Genomic DNA, 25,665 nt, shown 5'->3' with positions numbered 1-25,665 from the left:
TAATCGTTAGTTTGGTGAATTTGGTTGAGGGAGAAATGATGGCCCTGTTCTTTAAATAGTGCTAGTGGATCTTTAATGTCCACCTGAGCAAGCAACAACAGGCAGAGGCACGATGGGCCGAATGACCTCCTTCTTTACAGTATGGCTACAACAGAGCCTTGACTTAAGGTCTCACCTAAAGGATGGAAACTCCTACAATACAGCATTCCCTCAGCAGTGTACAGGAGTGCCATCCTAATTTATGTGTTGCAGGTGTGGAACAAAGTTTGAAACTTCAACCTTCTAACTGACAGAAAGTAAGTTTTCTTCATTGTGAAATTTGAAAAGGGTCATTGGCTTCTATTCTTGCATGACTTTTTCCTGTGCAGTTTAGTGAGATGGTTATAGTTTCAAGTAGTAATCTGTACATTTGCTTGTCGCCTAAGTAAGCGCAACAACATCATGACATTTATTTTGACTGCATCAAGAGCCTCTACAAGCTCTGAATCCTATTTTCAGACTGCCATACATAAGGCACTTACGATAAGTTTGAAGCAGTAAACTGCAACAAGCAGGTAATTCCTCACTATCTGACCTAAATTGTAACTTACTGTTGAAGCTAAATGAAGCCAAATAAATGGATGCATTGACAGGTTCCAGTAATTCACTTGTGTGAAGTGCTGTTATCGTATTTTCACTATAACTTTGTCCAATTTCACACAAAATCTCAGCATTACACTTATCACTGGCATTCCCAAAGGCAACTGTGAAATGATGATGTATTTAAATACATACAAGAAGCCAAATAATTACTACTGCACCTGGCTTTCAGACAGTTGTTTCTCAAATATGTTGTTCTCCTCTGTAATTTTATCGATTCTGTTATTCGTCTGCCAGGAAAACAAACAACAGGTGACTTTTGCAAACCAGAATTATAAGACACATAGGGCTAAATATTTCAGGGGACACTGAAGTCTCGCTGCTGGGGCCGAAAGCAGGAGGCATCAGCTAGACCCTGGGGTGGCGCTAAGGGTCCTGCCACTGGTAATATGCCATGGCACTGGAAAGATGTCAGGCTCCCCTCCCGACACGTTCCCCCACACCATATTGCCAGCCCTCCTGCCTCCCAGCCTGTCTCCAAAAAAGGAAAAGAAACACTTACATTTATATAATGCTTTTCACCATCACCAGACATCTCAAAGCGCTTTACAGCCAATGAAGTACTTTTGAAGTGTTGTAGTGTAGGAAACGTGGCAGCCAATTTGCGCCCAGCAAACAGCAATGTAATAATGAGCAGATAATCTGTTTTTGTGATGTTGATTGAGGGATAAATATTGGCCTGGACACCAGGGATAACACCCCTGCTCTTCTTCAAAATAATGCCACGGGATCTTTTACATCCACCCAAGCAAGCAGATGGGAACTTGTTTTAACATCTCATCTGAAAGATGGCACCTCCAACAGGGCAGCACTCCCTCAGTACTGCACTGGAGTGGGAATGGGTCAGGAAAATTCAAACCATAAGTTCTTGAAACAAACAAAACATGAATTGAGGTTCTGAGCTGCAAGTCAGTGGAATTTTTCAATCATGAGCTACCAAACCAGATGCACTTATTAGAAAGATCGAAATGAACTTACAAAGTATATTTCCCACCCCAACTAGAATACATAAGACACATGAAGCAAACCATTGTTAGGTATTTGAAACCAAGCATCTCCTTAGAGTTCCATGGATTCAAGAAGTGAGAGTGGAGAAAATCTTGGAGCAACAATAAAATCTGCTCCTACATACTCATCAGGTTTATACACGAGATAGGATACTGCCAGTGACAGCCAGTGGCAAATAATTACATAAATTTTTAATTACAATTATATATAACTAAAATTTATTTTACTGGGGTGGCACAGTGGTTAGCACTGCAGCCTCACAGCTCCAGCGACCCGGGTTCAGTTCTGGGTACTGCCTGTGTGGAGTTTGCAAGTTCTCCCTGTGACCGCGTGGGTTTCCGCCGGGTGCTCTGGTTTCCTCCCACAGCCAAAGAATTGGCCATTTTAATTGCCCCTAGTGTAGGTAGGTGGTAGGAGAATTGAGGGAAGAATTGGGGATGTAGTAGGGAATATGGGATTAATGTAGGATTAGTATAAATGGGTGGTTGATGGTTGGCACAGACTCGGTGGGCCGAAGGGCCTGTTTCAGTGCTGTATCTCTCTATGACTCTCTGACTTCTGTTCTCAGGATGTGGGAGATGCTGACAAAGCTGCATGTATTAGAACCATAGAAAAGTTACGGCACAGAAAGAGGCCATTCAGCCCATCATGTTTGTGCAGGCTGAAAAAACTAGCCGCCCATTCTAATCCCACCTTCCAGCATCTAGTCTGTAGCCTTGCAGGTTGCAGCATTTCAGGTGCAGGTCCAGGTACCTTTTAAACAAGTTGAGTGTTTCTGCCTCCACCACCGATCCGAGCAGCGAATTCCAGACACACACCACCCTCTGGATGAAAAGGTTTTTCCTCATGCCCCCTCTAATCCTTCTAACAATTACCTTAAATCTGGTCCCCCTGGTAACTGACCTCTCCACTAGGGGAAACAGGTCCTTCCTGTCTACTCTATCTTGGCCCCTCATAATTTTGTACACCTCAATTAAGTCACCCCTCAGTCTCCCCTGTTCTAAGGAAAACAACCCGAGCCTATCCAATCTTTCCTCATAATGGCAATTTTCAAGCCCTAGCAACATCCTTTTAAATCTCCTCTGTACTCTCTCCACAACAATGTCCTTCCTGTAATGTGGAGACTAGAACTGTACACAATACTCCAGCTGCGGCATAACCAGCATTTTATACAGTTCCAGAATTACATCCCTGCTTTTGTATTCTATACTTGGGCCAATAAAGAAAAGCATTCCATATGCCTTCTTCACCACTTTATCTACCTGTCCTGCCACCTTCAAGGACCTGTGGACATGCACTCCAAGGTCTCTCATTTCCTCTACCCCCCCCCCCCCCCCCCCATCAATATCCTCCCATTTATTGTGTCTTCCCTTGCTTTGTTTGCCCTCTCCAAATGCATTACATAGGAACATAGGAGCAGGAGTAGTCCAATCAGCCCATCGAGCCTGCCCCGCCGTTCAATATGATCATGGCTGATTATCCACTTCAATGCCTTTTTCCCACACTATCCTCATATCCCCTTATGTCATTTGAATCTGTCAATCTCTGCCTTCAACATACTCAATGACCGAGCTTCCATAGCCCTCTGCGGTAGAGAATTCCGACGATTCATAACCCTCTGAGTAAAGAAATTTCTCCTCATCTCTGTCCTAAGTGGCTTCCCCCTTATTTTGAAATTGTGCCCCCTGATTCTAGACTCCCCAACCAGGGGAAACATCTTACCTGCATCTACCCTGTCTATCCCTTTAAGTATTTTGTAGGTTTCAATGAGATCACCTCTCATTCTTTGAAACTCTAGAGAATACAGGCCCAGTTTCACCAATCTCTCTTCATAGGACATTCTCACCATCCCGGGAACAAGTCTAGTGAATCTTTGTTGCACTCACTCTATGGTAATAATATTCTTACTAAGGTAAGAGGACCAAAACTGCACACAGTACTCCAAGTGCAGTCAAACCAAGGTTCTATACAATTGAAGCAAGACTTCACTACTCCTGTACTCAAATCCTTTTGCGATAAAGGCTAACATACTATTAGCCTTCCTAATTGTTTGTGGCACCTGCATGTTAATTTTCAGTGACATATTGACGAGGACACCCAAGTCCCTTTGAACATTTACACTTTCTAATCTCTCACCATTTAAGAAATATTCTGCACATCTGTTCCTCCTACCAAAATGGATAACCTCACATTTTTCCACAGTACAGTCCATCTGCCACCATCTTGCCCACTCACTAAGTTTGTCCAAATCCCCTTGAAGCTGCTTTGTATCTTCCTCACACACATTCCCACCTAGTTTTGTGTCATCCGCGAACTTAGAAATACTACATTTGGTCCCCACATCCAAATCATTGATATATACTGTGAACAGCTGGGGCCCAAGTACTGATCCCTGCGGTACCCCACTAGTCACAGCCTGCCATCGCGAGAATGTCCCATTTATTCCTATTCTCTGCTTTCTGTCTGTTACCCAATCGTTAATCCATGCCAGTATATTACCTCCTATCCCATGTGCTTTAATTTTGCTAACCAACCTCCTCTGGGGGACTTTATCAAAAGCCTTCTGAAAATCCAAATATAACACGTTTATCAATTCTGTTAGTAACATCCTCAAAAAACTCGAAGAGGTTCGTCAGACATGATTTCCCATTCATAAATCCATGTTAACTATGCCCAATCAGAACATTATTATCCAAGTAAAATAAAAGCAAAATACTGCGGATGCTTGAAATCTGAAATATTTGCATATTGTTTGCCTTTGCTCCGTGACCTTTTGGTCAGCTATGTGGCCTGGTCCAATCTAGACCTCCTTTGTTATCTCATGCCCCACCCCCACCTCACTTGCTTCTAACCTGTGACTTTTCTAATATTTGTCAGTTCCGATGAAGGGTCACCGACCCGAAACGTTAACTCTGCTTCTCTTTTCACAGATGCTGCCAGACCTGCTGAGTGGTTCCAGCATTTCTTGTTTTTATTTCAGATTTCAAGCATCCGCAGTATTTTACTTTTATTTCCTTTTCCTTTTTGCCTGTCTTTCTTAAATGTCGAATATCCTTGAATATTCAGTTCCCAGTCTTGGTCACTCTCTAGCCACGTTTCCGTTATGGCAATTAGATCATACCCATTTACCTCTATTTGGGCTTTTAAATCATCTATCTTGTTGCGAATGCTGCATGCAATCTGGTAGAGTGCCCTTAACCTTGTTTTCTTGACATACTGCATTCTAAGCCTAGTTGATGCTCGCCTTTGTTTCTACCTCGTTACCAGCTTTACTTCCTTCCAATTTGTGCCACCCCCACCCCTCTAGGTTCCCATCCCCGACAAGCTAGTTTAAACCCTCCTGAACAGCACTGGCAAATCTCCCTGTGAGGATGTTGGTTCCGGTCCTGTTAAGGTGTAGTCTGTCCATCTTGTACAGGTCCCACCTGCCCCAGAACTGGTCCCAATGCCTCAGAAATCTGATGCCCTCCCTCCTATACCAATTCTCCAGCCACGCATTCAATCGATCAATCATCCTATTCCTATGCTCACTAGAATGTGGCACTGGAAATAATCCTGAGATTACTGCTTTGGAGGTCCTGCTTTTTAATTTCCTTCCTAACTCCCTAAAATCTGCTTTCAGGACCTCATCTCTCTTCCTATCTATGTCACTGGTACGAATGTGGACCACGACCTCTGGCTGTTCGTCCTCCCCCAGAAGGATATCCTGCAGCCGCTCCGTGACATCCTTGACCCTGGCATCAGGGAGGCAACACACCATCCTAGAGTTATGTTTACTGCCGCAGAAACGCCTGTCTGATCCCCTGACTATCGAATCCCCCATCACTATTGCTCTTACACTCTTCTTCCTCTCTTCCTGTGCAGCTGAGCCACCCGTGGTGCCATGAGCTTTGCTCTGGCTGCACTCCCCTGAGGAACCATCACTCTCACCAGTATCCAAAATGGAAAACCAATTAGCAAGCAAGATAGACTCAGGGGACTCCTGCACTGCCTGCCTGGTTCTCTTAGACTGCCTGCCGGTTACCCATTCCCTCTCTGCCTGCATGCTCCTAACCTGCAGTGTGACCACCTCCTTAAGCATGCTATCCATGTAGTCCTCCGCCTCACGGATGCACAACAGTGACTCCAGCCGCTCCTCGAGTTCCGAAACTCAAGCTTCTGCAGCCGGTGACAGTTCCTGCAGATGTGTTCATATGGGACATGTGGTGCGTCCATGACTTCCCACATACCGCAGGACGTACATTCTACTTGGCCAAGCTGCCCTGCCATGACGTAACTTTAAAAACTTGTTATTACAACAAGAAGTAAAATAACTTACCAGTTACTCACCAATCAACTTCTTCCCCTGTACTGGAGAGGCAACTACTGGATGCTGAAAAACAGGAGAGAGAGAGAAAAGAAAAGGAGGGAAGGAGGGAAGGAGCCTCTCCCTCAAATACCAAACTCCCACCTTACACACTGCGCACTCAAATTTATTTTCTTAATTTATGTTCCCCTCCTACAGAACTCCCTCAATTACCAAACTCCCTTCTTAACACTCTGTGCCCTCCAGAAGCACACAATGCAGACAAGCAGCACTGAGAGTCCCCTTAATTTATGCTCTGAAAACAATGCTGTCAGTTCTGCTGGAGCTCTGCTACAGCTCAGAAACCAGTTTAAACTAGCTACTTAATTAACTAGCTACATCTCTCTCAGCATTAGTATACCCCTGTTTAAAATTGCAAGAAATCTAACTTACCTCTTAACTGAAACAGGAATTTCAATTAATTGCTCGATGTAAAAAAAATAGTCTTGAGATTAACCCTTAAAATTCACTCACTTACCAAACTCCCTTCTTCACACTTACTGCAGATATTACTTCACACTTCTCTGGATTGAATTCCATTTGCAAATCCCTAGATACCCTGAGGATGATGGTCGGCATTATTGATGAAGTGCTGCTTTCTTTGTGCTTATGGCACTCCCACAAGAGGGACAGGGAAGAGGGCTGCATTACTGAAGACCAGCGTGGCGCAAGAGCGAACAGACCAGATTATTAAGGTGGAGGTTTCGGGTCTGGTTGGATGCACAGAGCGTGGCCGTGGAACAGGGGAAAAAAAGCAGGAAATTGGACCAGCGAGATGAACTGGTGCTTTGGCAGGCAGGCAGGCAAAGGACCAAGCCAGCAATTACGAGCAAAATGGCCCATTGGCCAGCTTGCAAATGCTAGGGAAATGAGGCACTTCAGCAGCAGCAATACTGCTGCTAAAGTAAATGAACTGGCAAGGAGAGCAAGCACAGGATTGGAACCCATGCTATTTGGCAAAAACAGGATTGGTGATGGACAGGAAGACACAATCTCTGCGGGCACCTGAGATGAGTACAATGGAACGGCCTTACTTACCTTTAGCAAGTTATCTGCACTCCAGTAAATGCACTGTTGCAATGCCACCCTGTGGTGGATGCTAAATACTGCAGTTAGATTTGACAACGGTCAACTGAAATTCGACTTAGGCAGGGACATGTAGAGGGTACTATCAGTTCTGGCATCCATTATACACCCTGCCCGATATTTGGTTTGAACATCCAGAGGGGTGTATAACTGGCAGCAAAGGCAATATAGCTCATTTTGTGCCCAAGTCAAATTTCATCCCCATTGAATTCAGTTACTTGACAGCCATGTAACGGTAGGTGGCAAGTTATGCTCACACCACCTACAGTGTATTATCAGACTGTTGGGATCAATCATTTTACTAAAAAAATATGCAATTTAAAATATATTTAACTGTAAAGTAAAATTAATCTGTCACAGGATGCCAACAGCAATATCCCAATTCGTTTACAAGCATCACATTATTCCTATACCAATTTTTCATTTGACTTCTTGAATCCATACTATATATTTAAATCACATCAAAACTGGCAATTTGGACATTAGGATCCTATGTATAATATGGAATTGGAAAATCAACAGTTCACTGAATACTTGGTCATATGGCTAGATGCATTATAAAAAAAAATTGTGAAATTTATACTGGTCTATTTTAAATCTGTTAAAGAAAAACCACTTGAAGCATTGAACAGACTCTATGGCTCAGATATTTACTGGAGTCAGATCTCGGAGCAGGGAGAGTTTTAAGTTCACAGCGTGCATGTATTTTTTTTTAAGCAGGTACCTACCTGGAAGCCAGCTTGATTGATGGGCTTAATTGGCTGTTGGGCAGGAAATGTTCCTAAAAGGGCCAAAGCCCAGCAGCAGGTAGGTTTACTGCAAGTTGGGGTTCGAGATCGTGGGGGGTGGATGCAGCGTAGTTGAGAGGGTCAGAGATGATTGCAAGTGGGGTGGAAGACAGGGTGTATTGGGTAGTGATCATAGGAGGGTTGGAGATCAGGGACAGAGGCGAGGTGGGAGTTGTGGGAGAATTGGAGAGGGGATGATCAAGGAGAAATCGGGGAGGGGTCAAAGATGGGCAGTCAATGGCAGCAGAATGATTGGTCTCTTGTGGGGAGGAGCAGGAATAAAAAACAATGATCGCAGTATGGGGTGGGGCAGGGAGATTGTGGAGGTGAGTGCTTTTTTTAAATACAGGTTAGCTAGTTGGGCCTAGAGAAACAGTCCTGCTCTGTCTGATCCACAAGCAGTGCTGTAAAAGCACTTAACTAATGGATCCAGCCCTACTTGTCTCCTTTTACCTGTGGATTTTCTAAGGCTCAGGAAACCTAACTGACTGATTGGAAATAGAAATCCTGTTAAAATGAAGGCAGAAAGCCTCCTTAAAAGATTTCAACCATCAACCTGCTGCCTTACAGCCAGAAGTGGGCAGGTTTGCGGCGTGTTGGGTTCCTGTTTCAGATTTTTAACATTTTAACTTCCCATCCAACCAAACCCACCCCTCCACTCCCATTTTTGGGGGTTAAAATTACCCCTGTTGTGTGTTCTTCACAGGTACCAAAATGGTCCCCTCCCAATTGAATTATTTTGTTAATTCTCTTTGAAGGTGTCAGATTCACTTCAGATGTGTCAAGTTTGGTATCCTGTTACAGCTAACAATTTGCTTTTAGGAAGTCTGTTGAAATTTGATGACAGAAATATTGCTCACAATTGGTACGCCTGGGCTCCCAAAAACTTGGCACATTATTCAATTCCATTCTATCTTCTAATTTATGTGCAGTTTGTACACTCCTAATGTTGGATGCTAAATGAAAGACAATCTTCAAACAAATTGCTTCTATATTAAAGGAAATCAGATAAAGTCCAAGAGCTGGCTTCTAATTTTAAATTCTGGCACTTGGGCTGACATACATTTGGAGTGCACAAAGCTCCATAAGTAGTGGCTTATATGTTACAGCAAGCGACTATCATTTCAAGAGCTTTTTTAGAAGGAGCTGAGAGAACAACAGGCCTGTTTTATAATGACCCCGGTTGTTCATATAATAAATCAATGGTATTTTCTATTTATCTTTGTTTCTGTCAGTCATCTAATTGAAAATAAATTGTATCTTACAGATTGGGGGAGGTGATGGCACAGTGGCAATGTCACTGGACTAGTAATCCAGAGCCCAGGCTAAAGCTCTGGGGATATAAATCTGGAATTAAAAGAAGCTAGCCTAATGGTAACCATGAAACCATTGTTGATTAGTGAACAAAATGGGTTTTTACACCAATGTCCTTGAGGGAAGGAAATCTGCTGACCATTCCCTGGTCTAGCCTACATGTGACTCCAGACCCACAGCAATGTGGTCGACTCTTAAATGCCCTCTGAAATGGCCTCGTGAGCCACTCAGTTCAAGGGCAATTAGGGATAGGCAATAAATGCTAGCCTAGAGAGAGACGCCCACATTTCACAAATGAATATAAAAAAGAACCTGTCATCAGGCCATCTGCATAAGCTAACAATGTTGGAAAGATCCCAAGCAAAACAGCAAAGTTAACAAATATGAATTGAATAATTTTATGAACTACGTAAAATCAACGTTCGTACATCCCAAGATCAAAATAAACACAGTAAATTTCAGTAATTTATTTGGGTCAGCAATTCTGAGCAGTGACACCTGTTTCACACTGAACTCACAAAGCAAAATTCAAAGCTTTTATTTTCAATAACTTAACTTTCTCAGATATAACACAGATAGTTTTAAAATTAAAAGTATGTTGATAGATTGTAACATGTCACTTTGCTGTTGACACCAACTTTATGGCAAGAAAGTATTTACCTGGTCCAGTAGGCTATCCTTTTCTTGTTTAATATTTTCACATTCATTAACAGCAGCCTTCAAGTCCACTTTCAGGTGGGCAATTACAGACTCAAGAAGCATCTTTTGTGCTGTTGCCTTTTCTTCCGTTGTTTCAAATTTCTGTTTTATCTCAGTATGCTCTAATCTTAAAGCTTCTCTGATGAGTAGAAGTAAAAAAAAGGAAAACATTTGCAGTGTATTTTTATAACACATAGCTGAATAATAAATTATTCTGGAAATACAGTGACAAGCTGACAAATAAGAGTACATAAAAGCACGCTCCTTCCCCACCACAACTCTATCAACAAATAAATCAGTGCTCCTCAGGCACCACAATTAAATAAATAGATTTTTGCATGATCTGCCATATCACAGGAACCCCAATTCTGCTAGACTGTCTCTCCCAATGCTCCAACACCTCCTTCCAGTTCTACGAGACACCAGGATTCTCCTTTCACAGATTGCAGGAACTCCTCTCAGTGCTCAAAAAACCCCAGACTGAACTCCCAGTGCTGCTGATCCCAAAACCACCCCAACGCTCCTGAGACCAACCTCTCCAATGCTACCAAAGCACAGGACTTCCACCCCCACCCACCCCCCCCCGCACCGCAGTGATCTCAAATCTCCCTCTCCATTGTTCCAGGAACCCAGAACTGTCTTCCTATTGCTCCTTAAAAGTCTTAGGAATCACACATAGATACAGGCCATTCAGCCCTTTGAGTTTGCTACGTCATTCAAATAGACTATTTTACAGCGGGCGGATGGGAGCTAGCCACTGCGTAAAAGTCAGTGGTGAACCCGCTTCTGCCCAGTCCGGGGATCCAACCTGCATTTTACGGATCCCCGGGCTTTAATTGTTCCGAGACAGGACTTCCACCCGTTTGAGGGAGGAAGTCCTGTTTCATTGAGCTGCTGGCCAATCATCAGGCTGGCAGCTCTTAGTTCCAGCAGCGCCACTGGGAGCGGTGGCCACTGCTGGGACTGCAGCCCAGCTGAGGACATGGAGCCAGGGGACTGGAGGTAAGTTTGGTTTGCCTCGCCGGGCTGATCGGTCGGGGCCCGGCGAGGTAAAGGTGGTCGTTTGTGGGGGGAGGGGGGGTGTCTCAGGTACTGGGGGTGGTTGGGGAAATGGGGGCGACCCTCAATCGGACACAGGGTTCCCCCGCTCCCGGTGCGCTGAGAGGCCAAGTATCACCAGGTGGCCTTTCACGCCTCTGGACGCCCGCTTGCCATGGTAACATACCCGTGGTGGCGGCCAAAGGCCCTTAAGTGGCCACGTAAAGTGGGGGCGGAGGCTGGAGCGGGCCAGGAAGGCCTCCCGGAGCTTCCCACTCAATTTTAGGTCACCAGCCCGCCACCATCTGGCTCGCTGGGTTGGTGTAAAATTCCGGCTTATGGCTGATCTGTATCTTAACTCCATGCACCTACCTTGATTCCATGCTCTTAATACCATTACCTAACAAAAATTGATCAATCTCAGCTTTGAATTTTTCAACTGACTTAGCCTTTGGTGGAAGGAAGTGCTTTGGAGGAAAACGGAGTAAAGAGTGAGAGACATTTCTGGGGACTAATAGGACAGATCAGCTTCCTCTTCTGCAGCCAAGATGTTTATAAAGTGCTGGACACTTCTCTGGAGGCATCATTTATTGTTTCAATCGACAATCTTGAACGACTCTACGGTTTTTCAGGAGGATGTTTGATTTCTGGGCATAAAATTTCAAGCTCGCAGTAGAATCATTGAATGGTTACAGCACACAAAGCGGCCACTGTATCCGTGCTGACTCTGTACAAGAGCAACACAGCTAGTCCCACTCCCCTGCCCTTTCCCTGTAGCCCGCAAATTCTCTCTTTTCAGGTGCTTATCCAATTCCATTTTGAAAGTCCCGAGAGTATCTGCCTCCACCACACGCTCAGACAGTGCATTCCAAATCCTAACCACCCGCTGTGTAAAAAAAATTTTCCTCATGTCAACGTTGATTCTTTTGCCAATCACCTTAAATCGGTGTCCTCTGGTTCTCGACCCTTCTGCCAATGGGAACAGTTTCTCCCTCTCTACTGTGTCCAGACTCTTCATGATATTGAGTACTTTTACCAAATCTCCTCTCAAACTTCTCTTCTTTAAGGAGAACAAGCCCAGGTTCTGCAATCTATCCTTGTCACTGGTTTCAGAATAAGGGACTTCATTCTCGTAAATCTTTTCTGCAACCTGTCTAAAGCCTTCACATCCTTCCTAAAGTGCAGTGTCCAGGATTGGCACAATACTCCAGTTGAGACCAAATTAGTGTTTTGGAAAGGTTCACCAATACTCCCTTGCTTTTGTACTCTACGCCTCAACTTATAAACCCAGGATCCCATATGCCTTTTTAACCATTTTCCCAACCCTCCCTGCCACCTTCAACGATTTGTCTCTCTGTTCTTGCACCTCCTTTCGAATTGTGCGCTTGCTTTATATTACTTCTCCTCATTCTTCCTATCAAAGTGTATCACTTCACATTTCTCTGCAGTAAATTTCATCCACCCATTCCAGCCTGTCTGTGAAATATATCACCATTTTCCTCTTAGTTCACAATACTTCCAAGTTTTGTGTCATCTGCAAATTTTGAAATTGTGCCCTAAATTATATTGCCAACAGTTATGATCTGGTGACTCAGAGCAACATTATGAACTGCTTTTTCCATGCAGTTATGGCCATTATGAGATGGAGAATTTGGTGGAATTCAAAAAAATTTGAAGTAGACCCTGAACTACAGTGTATTTTAGAGCAACATCATCACCCAAACCTCCAGTGAAGCTTTGAGCGGGCCTGAATCAGAATTAAAAAGTAGTTACAAGTGCCACTGAACCCGAGAAATTATTTACTGCAGATCAGAATTTTTCTCTCTTTTTCCTTCTTTGAGGTCCTGTTCATTTTGAGATTTATGGAAACATCGAGTCTGAGAAGCCCATGGGCTTCTTTGTCATTGAGATTGAGACGGCCGATCAGCAGCCTCTGTCGCTTCCCTCCTTTCCATTAGCCCACTGGGAAAAACTACTTCTACGACTCCCCCTGCCCTAGCCCTGAACTCACATATTTCTCTAGTTTCTCTTCTATCTCTCCTCATGCCCTCTCCGAAGTCATCTTGCCCTTGAGACCCACCTCTTATTCTCACGACCCTATTCCCACTAAATTGCTGGCCACCCACCTTCTCTTCATGGCTCCCCATGTTACTGATATTGTTAACAGTATTCTCTCTTCAGGTAGTGTTCCTCTCTCCTTTAAATCTGACATCATCCCTCTCCTCAAAAAAAAACACTTGACCCCAGTGCCCTTGCAAACTACAGCCCCATCTTAACCCTCCCTTTCCTCTCCAAAGTCCTTGAATGTGTTATAAAAACAGAAACTGCTGGAAATATCAACAGGTCCAGGTAGCATCTGTAGAGAAAGAAACAGAGTTAACATTTCAGGTCAATGACCTTTCATCAGAACTGTTTTATGTTTTTAGTTCAAGTTTCCAGCATCTGCAGTATTTTGCTTTTGTACTAGTCCTTGAATAGGTCATTGCCTCCCAAATCCCTGCTCACCTTTCCCAGAACTCCATGTTTGAATCCCTCCAGTCAGGCTTTGCCTCTGCCACAGCACTGAAATGACTTACCAAAGTCAAAGATGATATCCTATATGACTGTGACAAAGGTATACTATCCCTTCTCAACCTGTCTGCCGCCTATGATATGGTTGACCATGCCATCCTCCTCAAACACTTGTCCACTATCATCCAGCTGGTTGGGACTGCATTCACCTGGTTCCATTTTCATCTAATTCTAGACAGAGCATCACTTTCAATAGCTTCTCTTCCTCTCATCCACATGTTGCCCCTTGACGACATCATCTAAAACATAATGTTAGTTTTCACTTATACACTGATCCAGCTCTACCTCACCAACACCTCGCTCAACTCCTCTATCCCCTACTGTTGCTAAACTGTTCGCAACCTTGGTGTCATATTTGACCCCAAGATGAGCTTCTGATCACATATCCATACCATCACTAAGTCCATCTATTTCCATTTCTGTAACATCGCCTGACAACACTCCTGCCTTAGCTAATCTTCTGCCGAGTCCCTCATCCATACCTTTATGGCCTCGAGACTTGACTACTCCAATGCAATAGGCTGGCCTCCACATTCAATCCTGTGTAAACATGAGCTCATCCAAAACTCTGCTGCCTGTGTCCTTGCATGCACAAAGTCCCGTTCACACATCACCCCTGTGCTTGCTGACCTACACTGGCTCCCAGTCAAGCATGCCTTGATTTTAAAATTCTCATCCTAGTTTTCAAACCCCTCTATGGGCCTTGCCCCTCCACATCTCTAATGTCCTCCAGCCCCACAACCCTCTGAAATATTTGCTCTTATCTAATTCTGGCCTCCGCAATTTTAATTATTCCACCATTGGTGGCCATGCCTTCAGCTACCTAGGCCCTAAGCTCTGGAATTTCCTATTTCCTCCTTTAAAGACACTTCTTAAAACCTACATCTTTGTCCAAGCTTCTGGCCACCTGCTGAATATCACCTTATGTGGCTTGGTGTCAAATTTTGCTATATCATGCTCCTGTGAAGCATGGAGGCATCTTTTATTATATTAAAAGGCGCTATATAAATACATGTTGTTGCTCTGTAGCAATTTGAAAAATCTTTTAGTCACCTCTGCCCCTTTAACAAGTCCGCCTCTTCTGTTTTTTGTCAGGTTTGTTCTCTTACAACAGTGGACTCTCTTAATAGCAGAGATCCCGCCAGCACAGCACAAATAACAAAAGCCACCAGTAGCCAGCATAGCACAAATAACAAAAGCCAGGGTCATGGTGGATTTAGGGTAGCGGCTGGAAGTCTTGCCCTGACTATTCTACATGGCAAATCCACCCCAGAGGAAAATCCAGCCCCTTCTCAGAAAATGTTGTTATTTGAAAACTTATAACTAATAAATATTTCTAAGTCCAGATGACCCCTATAATTATACAGTGGTAAATAATGAAAATGGACTATGGTTCATCAGATGGCTTCTTGGATCATGACAAGATAGATCAATGACAACTTTAATACTCACAACTCATTTTTTAGCTGTTGCTTCTCATTCATAGCACTTTGCAGTTCTGCTGAAATACTTGCTCTTGCTGATTCCAGTAAAAAGTCTTGTTCTTGCAATTTTTCTTTCATTTTTTCCTGCTCAGCCTTTTTTGGGAAGACAGGTAGATAAAGAAACACATTTAACAATAGACAGAAATTTCATTAGAGATCTATAACATTAAACAATAACTATAATTAAAGACCACAATCCATGCTGCAGAAAAAAAAACACGATATACAATGTCTAGTTTGTAGTTACAGAATACTATCAGACTAGTTGAGTTTTAAACATATAAAAACAGATTAAACTAAGTACAGTGAACTTTTAAAATACAGGAAAACTTCTTGTCAATCTGAACACAGACCAAACAAACGGAATCCATTTCTGGCCCTCTTGATCTCTCTGCAGCCTTTGATACAGTCAACAGATCATTCCTTCTCTATACGCCATTTCTCCATTGACCAGTTTGGTGGGACTGCCTTGCCTGGCTCCACTCATACCTATCTGATTGTAGTCAGAGCATTTTTTTCCCTTCAACTGTCACCTGAGGAGCAATCCTAGGCTGTCTTCTTTTGCAGATCTACATGCTGCCCCTGAGCGACAGCATTCTCAGACTTTGTCAGTTTTCATAAAAATGTTGAAGACACTCAGCTCTACCTTTCCTGAGCCATCCACTACCTCTGTGTTGCCAAACTGCTTGTCTAATACACAGTCTTAGATGAGCTGTAATTCCTCAAGCTAAACACTGGGAACGCCGAAGCAATCATCTTTGTACCCTGCGAAAAGTTCTGTGCCCTCACGAAGTTCAGCCCCTTCCTCTTCATTGCTCGCCTGAACTGGACCAAGCATAGCCTTGGCATCCTCTTTCACCTCAAACTGAGGTTCCCATCCTATATCCCCACCTTTACAAAGACTGTCTACATGCACCTCCATAACAATCACCTGCCTCCATCCATAACTTTGTCACCTCCAAACATGGTTACTCCCATGCTCTCCTGGTTGGCTTCCTATCCTCTACATTTCATAAAATTCAGTTTATGCAAAACTTTGCTACTCATATCCTATCCTGCACCATCCCATTTGCCCACCCTCCATCTTTGCTGACCTAGGTTGGCTCCAATTCCCCCATTGCCTCAAATTTAAAATACTCGTCTCATTGTTTAAATACCTCCATTCCCTCACCCCTCCATATTTCTGGAATCCATTTCAATCCTACAACCTCTCCTCTCCAAACTATACCTCTGACTCTGCCCTCTTGTGTATCCCTTTGCCCCACCATTGGGAGCTGCGCCTTCAGCGCTTAGATCCCACACATTTGGAGCACACTCCCTATATCCCTCCACAAAACCTAGTTCTTTGACTAACGTTTTAGTTACATCTCCTGATAAGCTCCTTCTTTACAGTGAATTTTAATCTGGTGAAGCATGTGGGTGTGGGTGCGTAAAAAAAACAAGGAAATTGACAGGACGTCAGGAGGACAGCTAAAACCTGCCAGCTTCCAATTAGTAAGGATGTATGCCTGCAACCCCCTCGGGAGAGGTGGGGTGCCGAATAACATATGTTACTCGCTCAATTAGAGTGATTTTTCAACTTATGCTTCAGTTTAGCATCAGGTCAACGGGTTTCTCAGGCTTCCTGAGACTCGCCATTGTTACGACCGAGGGGAGAGGAGTGCACTGTGTGTCTCTAGTCCCACTTCTCCACGGATCAGTACATATATTTAAATCTGTTATCCAGTTACCAATACAACCAACTATATACTTTATCGATTATAGTATCAGAATAAAATCACACACACACACGCGCGCGATCTGGGTTTTTCAACAGAGGTGGAGAAAAGATGAGCGAGGTGTTTCTTGTACTTCTTTCAATGTAGTATACTGTATTCGCTGCTCACAATGTGGTCTCCTCTACATTGGGGAGACCAAACGCAGACTGGGTGACCGCTTTGCGGAACACCTCCGCTCAGTCCGCGAGCAGGACCCCGAGCTTCCGGTTGCTTGCCATTTCAACACTCCCCCCCTGCTCGGATGCTCACATCGCTGTCCTGGGATTGCTGCAGTGTTCCAGTGAACATCAACGCAAGCTCGAGGAACAGTATCTCATTTAGCGATTAAGCACACTACAGCCTGCCGGACTGAACATTGAGTTCAATAATTTCACAGCATGATGGCCCCCCTTTTTACTTTTATTTTTAGTTTTTTTTTCTTTTTCCTTTTTTGTTTTTTTTTTGTGTTTATTTTATTTTAGTTTGTTCAGTTTGCTTACCCACTTTTTTTTTTCATGTTTGTACTTGCAGCTGTTCAATTTTCAGTCCGTTAACACCCTTTCTGTACTAATGCTTTGTCTTTCAACACACCATTGATATATTGTTTGCCTTTGCTCCACGACCTTCTGGTCAGCTATTCTGTGACATTGTCCTATCTACACCTTCTCCTTTGTTATCTCTTGCCCCATCCTGCTTTACTTGCTTATAACCTTTTACATTTCTAATATTTGCCAGTTCTGAAGAAGGGTCACTGATGTGAAACATTAACTCTGCTTCTCTCTCCACAGATGCTACCAGACCTGCTGAGTATTTCCAGCATTTCTAGTTTTTATTTCCAGCATCTGCAGTATTTTGCTTTTATAATAGTGCTAGGGTATTTGATAGTAAGGGGATCAGACAGGCGTTTCTGCGGCAGTAAACATAACTCTAGGATGGTGTGTTGCCACCCTGGTGCCAGGGTAAAGGATGTCTTGTAGTGGCTGCAGGATATCCTTCTGAGGGAGGGTGAACAGCCAGAGGTCGTGGTCCACATTAGTACCAATGACATAGGTAGGAAGAGGGATGAGATCCTGAAAGCAGATTTTAGGGAGTTAGGAAGGAAATTAAAAAGCAGGACCTCAGGAGCAGTTATCTCAGGATTACTCGCAGTGCCACGTGCCAGTGAGCATAGAAATAGGACAATTGATTGATTGAACATGTGACTGGAGAATTGATGTAGGAGGGAGGGCATCAGATTTCTGAGGCATTGGGACCGGTTCAGGGGTAGGTGGGACCTGTACAAGATGGACGGGCTACACCTTCACAGGACCGGGACGAATATCCTCACAGGGAGGGTTGCTAGTGCTGTTGGGGAAGGTTTAAACTAGCTTGTCAGGGGTATGGGAACCTGAGGAGTATATCAAATTGGAAGGAAGTAAAGCTGGTAACAGGAAGTAGAAAAGTAGTAAGCGAAATTAAAAGGCAGGCGAAACAAAGGTGAGCATCAACTAGGCTTAGAATGTAGAATAACGTCAAAAAGGCAAAAGTTGAAGGCACTCTACCAGAATGCACACAGCATTCGAAACAAGGTAGTTGATTTAAAGGCATAAATAGAGGTAAATGGGTGTGATCTAATTGCCATAACGGAAACGTGGCTAGAGGGTGACCAAGACTGGGAACTGAATATTCAAGGATATTGGACATTTAGAAAGGACAGGCAAAAAGGAAGTGGTGTTGCACTGATAAGAAGGGATGGGATTATTACATTAGTAAGGGAGGATCTCAGATCGGAAGAACATAATGTGGAATATGTTTGGGTGGAGCTAAAAAACAGCAAGGAGCAGCAAACATTGGTAGGAGTTGTTTATAGGCCAAACAGTAGTGGTAGTGTGGGGTATGGTATTAATAAGGAGATTAGAGAAGCATGTAGCATGGAGAATACTGTAATCATGAGTGACTTCAATCTGCATTTAGACTGGGTAAATCTAATGAGCACTAATGCTTTGGAGGATGAGTTTCTGGAGTGTGCTAGCGATGGTTTTCTAGAGCAGTATGTTGAGGAACTAACTAGAGAACAGGCTATTGTAGATCTAGATTATGTAATGAGAAAGGGTTAATTAATAATCTTGTTGTCAAAGAACTTTTATGGATGAGTGACCATAATATGATAGAATTTTACATTATGTTTGAAAGTGAGGTAGTTCAATCTGAAGTCAGGGTGTTAAATTTGAACAAAGGAAATTATGAAGGTATGAGGACAAATTGGCTGAGCTGGATTGGGAAAATACATTAAAAGGTATGACAGTACATAGGCAATGGACGGTCTTTAAAGAATTATTACACAGTTTACAGCAACTATACATTCCTTCAAGGTACAAAAACCCCAAAAGTAAAGGCAGTCAACCGTGGCTACCAAAGGAAGTCAAGGATTGTATAAGATGAAAAGAAAAGGCCTATAAAGTTGTCAAAAATAGTAGTATACCTGAGGATTGGGAGGATTTTAGAATACAGCAAAGGAGGACCAAGAAACTGATAAAGAAAGGGAGAATAGAATATGAATGTAAACTAGCAAAAAATATAAAAATGGACTGTAAAAGCTTTTATAGGTACATAAAAAGGAAACTTTTGGCCAAGACAAATGTGGGTGTGTTACAGGCAGAGTCAGGAGAATTTATAATGGGGAATAGAGAAATGGCAGAGAAGCTAAATTAATACTTTGTGTCTGTCTTCATTGAGGACAATACAAGAAATCTCCCAGAATTAGAGATCCAAGGGACTAGGGAGAATGAGAAATTGAATGAAATTAGTATTAGTAAGAAAGTTGTATTGGAGAAATTAATGGGGCTGAAGATTGATAAGTCCCCAGGACCTGATAGTCTACATCCCAGAGTATTGAAAGAGGTAGCTATGGAGATAGTAGATGCATTGGTGATCATCTTCCAAACTTCTATAGATTCTGGAACGGTTCCTGCAGATTGGAAGGTAGCAAATGTCACCCCACTATTTAAGGGAGGGAGAGAGAAAACAAGGAACTACAGACCTGTTAGCCTTACATCAGTCATTGGGAAAATGCTAGAAACTATTCTAAAGGATGTGAGAAAAGGACACTTGGATAATAAATGATCTGATAGGGCATAGTCAACATGGATTTATGAATGGGAAATCATGTTTGACGAACCTGTTCGAGTTTTTTGAGGATGTTACTAACCGAATTGATGAACGGAAGTCAGTAGACATAGTATACTTGGATTTGCAGAAGGCTTTTGATAAAGTTCCCAAGCAGGAGTTTTGTTGGCAACATTGTAGCACATGGGATAGGAGCTAATCTACTAGCATGGATTAAGGATTGGTTAACAGGCAGAAAACAGAGAGTAGGAATAAGAGAGTCATTCTTGCATTGGCAGGCTGTGACTAGTGGGGTACCACAAGGATCAGTACTTGGGCCCCAGCTGTTCACGATATATATCAATGATATGGACGTGGGGACCAAATGTAATATTTCCGAGTTCACGGATGACACAAAACTAGGTGGGAATGTGTGTTGTGAGGAAGATGCAAAGCAGCTTCAAGGGGATCTGGACAGACTTCGTGAGTGGGCAAGAACATGGCAGATGGAATATAATGTGGAAGAATGTGAGGGTATCCACTATGGTAGGAGGAGTATTTCTTAAATGGTAAGAGATTAGCAAGTGTAAATGTACAAAGGGACCTGGGTGTCCTCGTCAATAAGTCACTGAAAGCTAACATGCAGGTGCCACAAGCAATTAGGAAGGCTAATGATATATTAGCCCTTATCGCAAGAGGATTTGAGTACAGGAGTAATAAAGTCTTGCTTCAATTGTATAGAACCTTGGTTCGACCATACCTGGAGTACTGTGTGCAGTTTTGGTCCCCTTACCTTAGGAAGGATATTATTGCCACAGAAGGAATGCAACGAAGGTTCACCAGACATGAGGATAGTGTGGGAAAAAGGCATTGAAATGGATGATCAGCCATATTGTTGTGAATGGCAGAGCAGGCTCGCTGAGTTGAATAGCTTACTCCTGCTCCTATCTTCCTAATAAGGTATGAATGAATGAGTTATGGCAAGGGAAAGATATGTTGCACATTATTATACTTTACTCACTGTTGAAACATGTCAACTTGGCTGAGAGCTTTATGACTTGTGGGTGGTTTTTATTTAATTGTGTCACCAGGTAACTGGGTGCTTCACATCTCTGACAGCCAGGGATGCCAAAACTCCACCTATTTCTAGTGCCTCCTCCTCTGCAGTTGTCAATTGGGAAATCTGTGGCGTGCCACCTCTCCTTGGTCTTCTATACTCTCTTCCTCTGCAAATAAGGGGAGAACAGACCTATGATTGAGTGTAGTGGCATGCATTCAGGCAATGGATGGAGTGTATTTGTTGAGGGTGACTACCAGAGGGAGGCATAAAATTGCATAAGGTGAGGGTGAGTGGGAGATAGATGGGGATGTGAGGAAGTGTATAGAAGGAGCAGGGTGGGTGCAGCTGCAAGCTAAGTGGGTGCGAGTGTGTTACTCCTCACCTCTCCACATTAAATTGCATCTCACCTGTCTGCCTATCCTGAGAACCTGCCAATATCTTCCTGAAGTCTCCTCCAGTCCTTTTGCTATTTGCCAAACCTCCTTTTTTGTACCATCAGCAAATTGTGATATTATGCTCCCTATATACAGCTTCAAATCATCTATATACCTGCCCCTCTCACTCTTTGATACCTGTACACACACAATCCAAGTAATATTCATTAACACTAACCAGCTGTTCCCTCTCCAACAACTTTATACCCTTGTTGTTAAAATTTTGTGCATGTCAGACAAAACTTATCAGAAGATGCATTATCAAACCCCTTTCAAAAAGCTGTATACACCTCATGTACTGCATTCCATTTATCTATCCAATTGTTCACTGCTTCAAAAAAAACTATTAAATTTTTCAAACTTCTGATGAAGTATTCCTTGCAACATCTGAACTTAAATTTAGAACAAAATAAGAAACCAAGTTAGCACAAAGTAATAATGACAGCAATAAGCTTAGAGTCTGACCAAATACGGATGCCACATCATCAGACCTTTAGGGATGCTTGATGTTCTATAATAAGCTTCGCATTCTCCATGGAAATAGAGCGCAGTGCACCACTTAGTTCGGTACACTGTGTATCTAGCTGGTCATTCAAAGCCTGACAGAAGAAAAACAAAAACCATAACATCTTCAATTATGCCAATTAGTACTGCATTTACAGAATAAAATGAGAATAGCATATCTATTTATAAATGATCTAAGTAGAAAATGTACTGACACAGAAAAAACAAATAAGAATTTCTATTACAAAAGTCACTTTAACCTGCACTTTTTCTGCCACATCCTTCATTGATGCTATCTCACTACGAAGATTGGCATTTTCCTGCTGTTGTTTGTTTAACATCAGTTGCGTTTGCTGAAGAGACAAATGTGTATCAGAATAGCGATGACATGAGATAAACGTAAAAATAATTTTTTTTGCCAACTTACCTTGCCTTCATCAGCCATCTGAGATATAATGGACTCTTTAGCATCTAGAAATTGTAAAAGACACAATATCAAATGGATCTACAAAATACTAAAAGGTTGGCAAGATCTAAATCTTCTCCACTGAGCATTTCATGTTCCAATTATATCACAGGCAATATGCTGTCACACCACAATAACATGGCCTTTCACAAAGTTTCAACACACAATAACATTGCCTATCTGAAACTGCAGCAGCATTTGAGATGCAGTCAAGAATGGTTTGCCCAAGATTGTTGGCAATATACAATGGTGTTGTGTTTTTTTTTTAAACTTAAGGAACTTAACCAAAGCTCTGAGATAAAGTTTTCATCCCTGATCTATACAGACCAGAATGTCCAAGGTTTGAAGCCTAATCCATGATTCCAATCCAGGAAGTTGCTACCACCTCATTAGTGAAGGAAACCTGCCATTGACATCCTTATCGAGTCTGGCCTCTTTGTGACTCCAGTCCCACACCAACATGATTGGTTTTTAACACTGCAGTGGTCCAGCAAGCCATTCAAGTTGCATCACCACCACCTCCTTTTCAACTAGAGATGGGCAATAAGTGCCGACCTTGCCAGTGACAGCCACTTCTTGAGATATTAAACAAATACATTTATTCAAAGAGTTAGCATGAAAGAAATGTTGCATAATTTTGAATAATTACATACATAGTAGCAGCAAGACATACCACACCATTTTATCTTCAAATGGTACATAAAAATTGAACTGTTGCAGAACTCACTGATTAACAATTATTTCATATGCACTAGCATTCAAAACACAAACACACAAGTTAGAACCCAAAATTCTGTTTGAATCAGTGCTCAGGCCTCAACTATTTACGATCCATATATAATTACTTGGATGAAGGGACTAAGCGTATTGTTGCCAAATTTGCTGATGATACAAAGATAGGTAGGAAGGCAAGTTGTGAGGAGGACACAGAATCTGTAAAGGGATATAGATAGGTTAAGTGAATGGGAAAAAATTGGGCACATGGAGCATGATGTGGGAAAATGTGAGGTTGTCCACTTTGGTAGGAAGAATAAAAAAGTAGAATATCATTTAAATGGAGAGACCTCGCAGAATGCTGCGGTACAGAAGGATGTGGATGTCCTTGTACATGAATCACAAAACGTTAGCAGGCAGATACTGTAAGTAATTAGGAAAGCAAATGGAACATTTGCCTTTACTGCAAGGGGGATGGAGTATAAAAGTAGGGAAAGTCTTAGTACAACTGTACAGGGCATTTGTGAGACCACACCTATAGTATTGTGTTCAGTTTTGGTCTCCTAATTTAAGGAGGGATATACTTGCATCGGAAGCGGTTCTGAGAAGGTTCACGAGGCTGATTCCTGGGATGAAGGGGTTGTTTTTAAGAGGAAAGGTTGAGCAGGTTGGGTCTATACTCATTGGACTTTAAAAGAATGAGAGGTGATCTTATTGAAACATAAAAGATTCTTAGGGGGCTTGACAGGGTAGATGCTGAGAAGATATTTCCCCTCGTAGGACAATCTCGAACTAGGGGACACAAGTTAAAAATAAGGGGTTTCCCTTTTAAGATGGAGGTGAGGAGGAATTTCTTCTCTCACAGGGCTGTTAATCTTTGGAGTTCTCTTCCCCAGAGAGCAGAGGAGGCTGGGTTTTGAATATATTCAAGACCGAGTTAGTCAGACGTTTGATCTACAAGGGAGTCAAGGCTGTGGGGGGGGCGGGGAATGCAGGAAAAGGCAGCTAAGGCCACAATCAGATCAGCCATGATCTTATTGAATGACAGAGCAGGCTCGAGGGGCCAAATGGCCTCCTGCTTCTATTTCTTATGATCTTATTTGCTAATAGCAAATGTGAAGATACAGGTATTTTTGTTTCAAAAGATAAATGTCAATAAAGATAGTAAACACTGGAGCAGCACCATTCAGCCTGTATTAAACAGCTGATACTGTAAAACAAAGGGCAGGTTTCATGACTTTATCTAAAATTGTAGTCATCTTCCTTCTTTCAAGTCCAGTGACAACTGACAACCCATTCCTTCCACTGCATTATATCCAACAGATTGTGATCTGATTTTTTTCATAAAAAAGCCACCATCTGTGGACTGATAATTAGCCTGAGTCAACTCTCTAAGAGGAGTAGGGTAGATGCAAAGGGGGTCACCACTCTGCTTTCAGTGGACATGAGTACCCTGCTGTGTGCCAACCCAGTATTCAGAGACTAGGCAGTGAAAATAGTTTGCTCTTGTTTTCAGGTGCAGGGGTCACAATTCACAATCAGCCCTTGCTTGATCACGTTGGGGCGGGCAGCATACAAACTTCATGCTCCCTCATTTGAATGATTGTAGTGTACAGATGAGCATGCTAACCAAGATTTGGGTGCACTGGCAGGCCTGATAGATAGCCTCTGCAGCTCCAACATGGCAGAGGACATTGCAAAGAGCTTGCAGCTCATCCTTTCCACTTTGGAAGTGGTGGCCAGCTCCATGATAGCGCTCGCACACCCAGCTATGACGCAGTGTTTGATGGCCACTGTTTCAGCTTCCACTGCAGAGGCTGAAGCGACCCAACAGCTCAGTGATGCAGTGGATGCTCAGACGAAGGTCGTCCTGAGAGAGGATGCCAAGCCAGAGCCCTGCTGCCCATGCTAAGGTAGTGCAATCCAAAGCCTGCCCTCAAAGCCCAAAACCGCTCAAGAGCATCCTGCAAGGTCATCAGTCGCCTCCCCTTGTGAAAGTCAGCAACCTTCCACCAGCCATAAGAACATAAGAATTAGGAGGAGTAGGGCAGGTGACCCATCATGCCTGTTCGGCCATTCAATAAGATCGTTGCTGATCTTCGACCTCAACTCCAGTTACCTGCCCGGTCCCCATATCCCTTGATTCCCCTAGAGTTTAAAAAATCTATCTATCTATCTCAGCTTTGAATATACTCAACAACTGAGCATCCACAGCACTCTGGGATAGAAATTTCCAAAAATTCATAACCGAGTGAAGAAATTTCTCCTTATCTCAGTCTTAAATGATTGACCCCTTACTCTGAGACTATGACACCTAGTTCTAGACATTCCAGTCAGGGGAAACAACCTCTCAGCATCAGCCCTATCAAGCCCCCTCAGAATCTTACACATTTCAAGGAGATCACCACTTATTCTTCTAAACCCCACAGAGTATCGGCCCATTCTACTCAACCTTTCATCCTGGGACAGTTCTCTCATCCCAGGAATCAATCTGGTGAACCTTCACTGCACCATCCAAGGAAAGTACATCCTTCCTTAGATAAGGAGAACAAAACAGTGCACAGTACTTCACCAACCCTCTTACCCGAGTCCAGTATTCTCCCACCACCTGGACACCAAACATCCTTATGACATTTGTCCTTTCTACCTTGTTCATCTTCATTGCTTTCTACTT

At 42.9% G+C, this 25,665-nt stretch overlaps 1 protein-coding gene across 3 annotated transcripts in view; it reads right to left on the bottom strand.

Moving 5' to 3' along the window:
- The window catches only part of ccdc150 (coiled-coil domain containing 150), a 137,840-nt gene that overhangs the window by 96,915 nt on the left and 15,260 nt on the right, over positions 1–25,665 (bottom strand). For all 3 annotated transcript variants that reach the window (XM_068042223.1, XM_068042225.1, XM_068042224.1), the window contains exons 7-12: positions 22,239–22,282; positions 22,072–22,164; positions 21,799–21,906; positions 14,941–15,065; positions 9,841–10,018; positions 801–869 (exon numbers count right to left, since the gene is read on the bottom strand). In XM_068042223.1, the coding sequence (XP_067898324.1) occupies positions 801–869; positions 9,841–10,018; positions 14,941–15,065; positions 21,799–21,906; positions 22,072–22,164; positions 22,239–22,282 (617 nt within the window). The remainder of the gene's footprint in view (positions 1–800; positions 870–9,840; positions 10,019–14,940; positions 15,066–21,798; positions 21,907–22,071; positions 22,165–22,238; positions 22,283–25,665) is intronic.

This window comes from Heterodontus francisci, chromosome 11 (assembly GCF_036365525.1).
Source record: "Heterodontus francisci isolate sHetFra1 chromosome 11, sHetFra1.hap1, whole genome shotgun sequence".
In the NCBI taxonomy this organism is placed as follows: domain Eukaryota; kingdom Metazoa; phylum Chordata; class Chondrichthyes; order Heterodontiformes; family Heterodontidae; genus Heterodontus; species Heterodontus francisci.
This window is presented reverse-complemented; position numbering and strand designations above follow the sequence as displayed.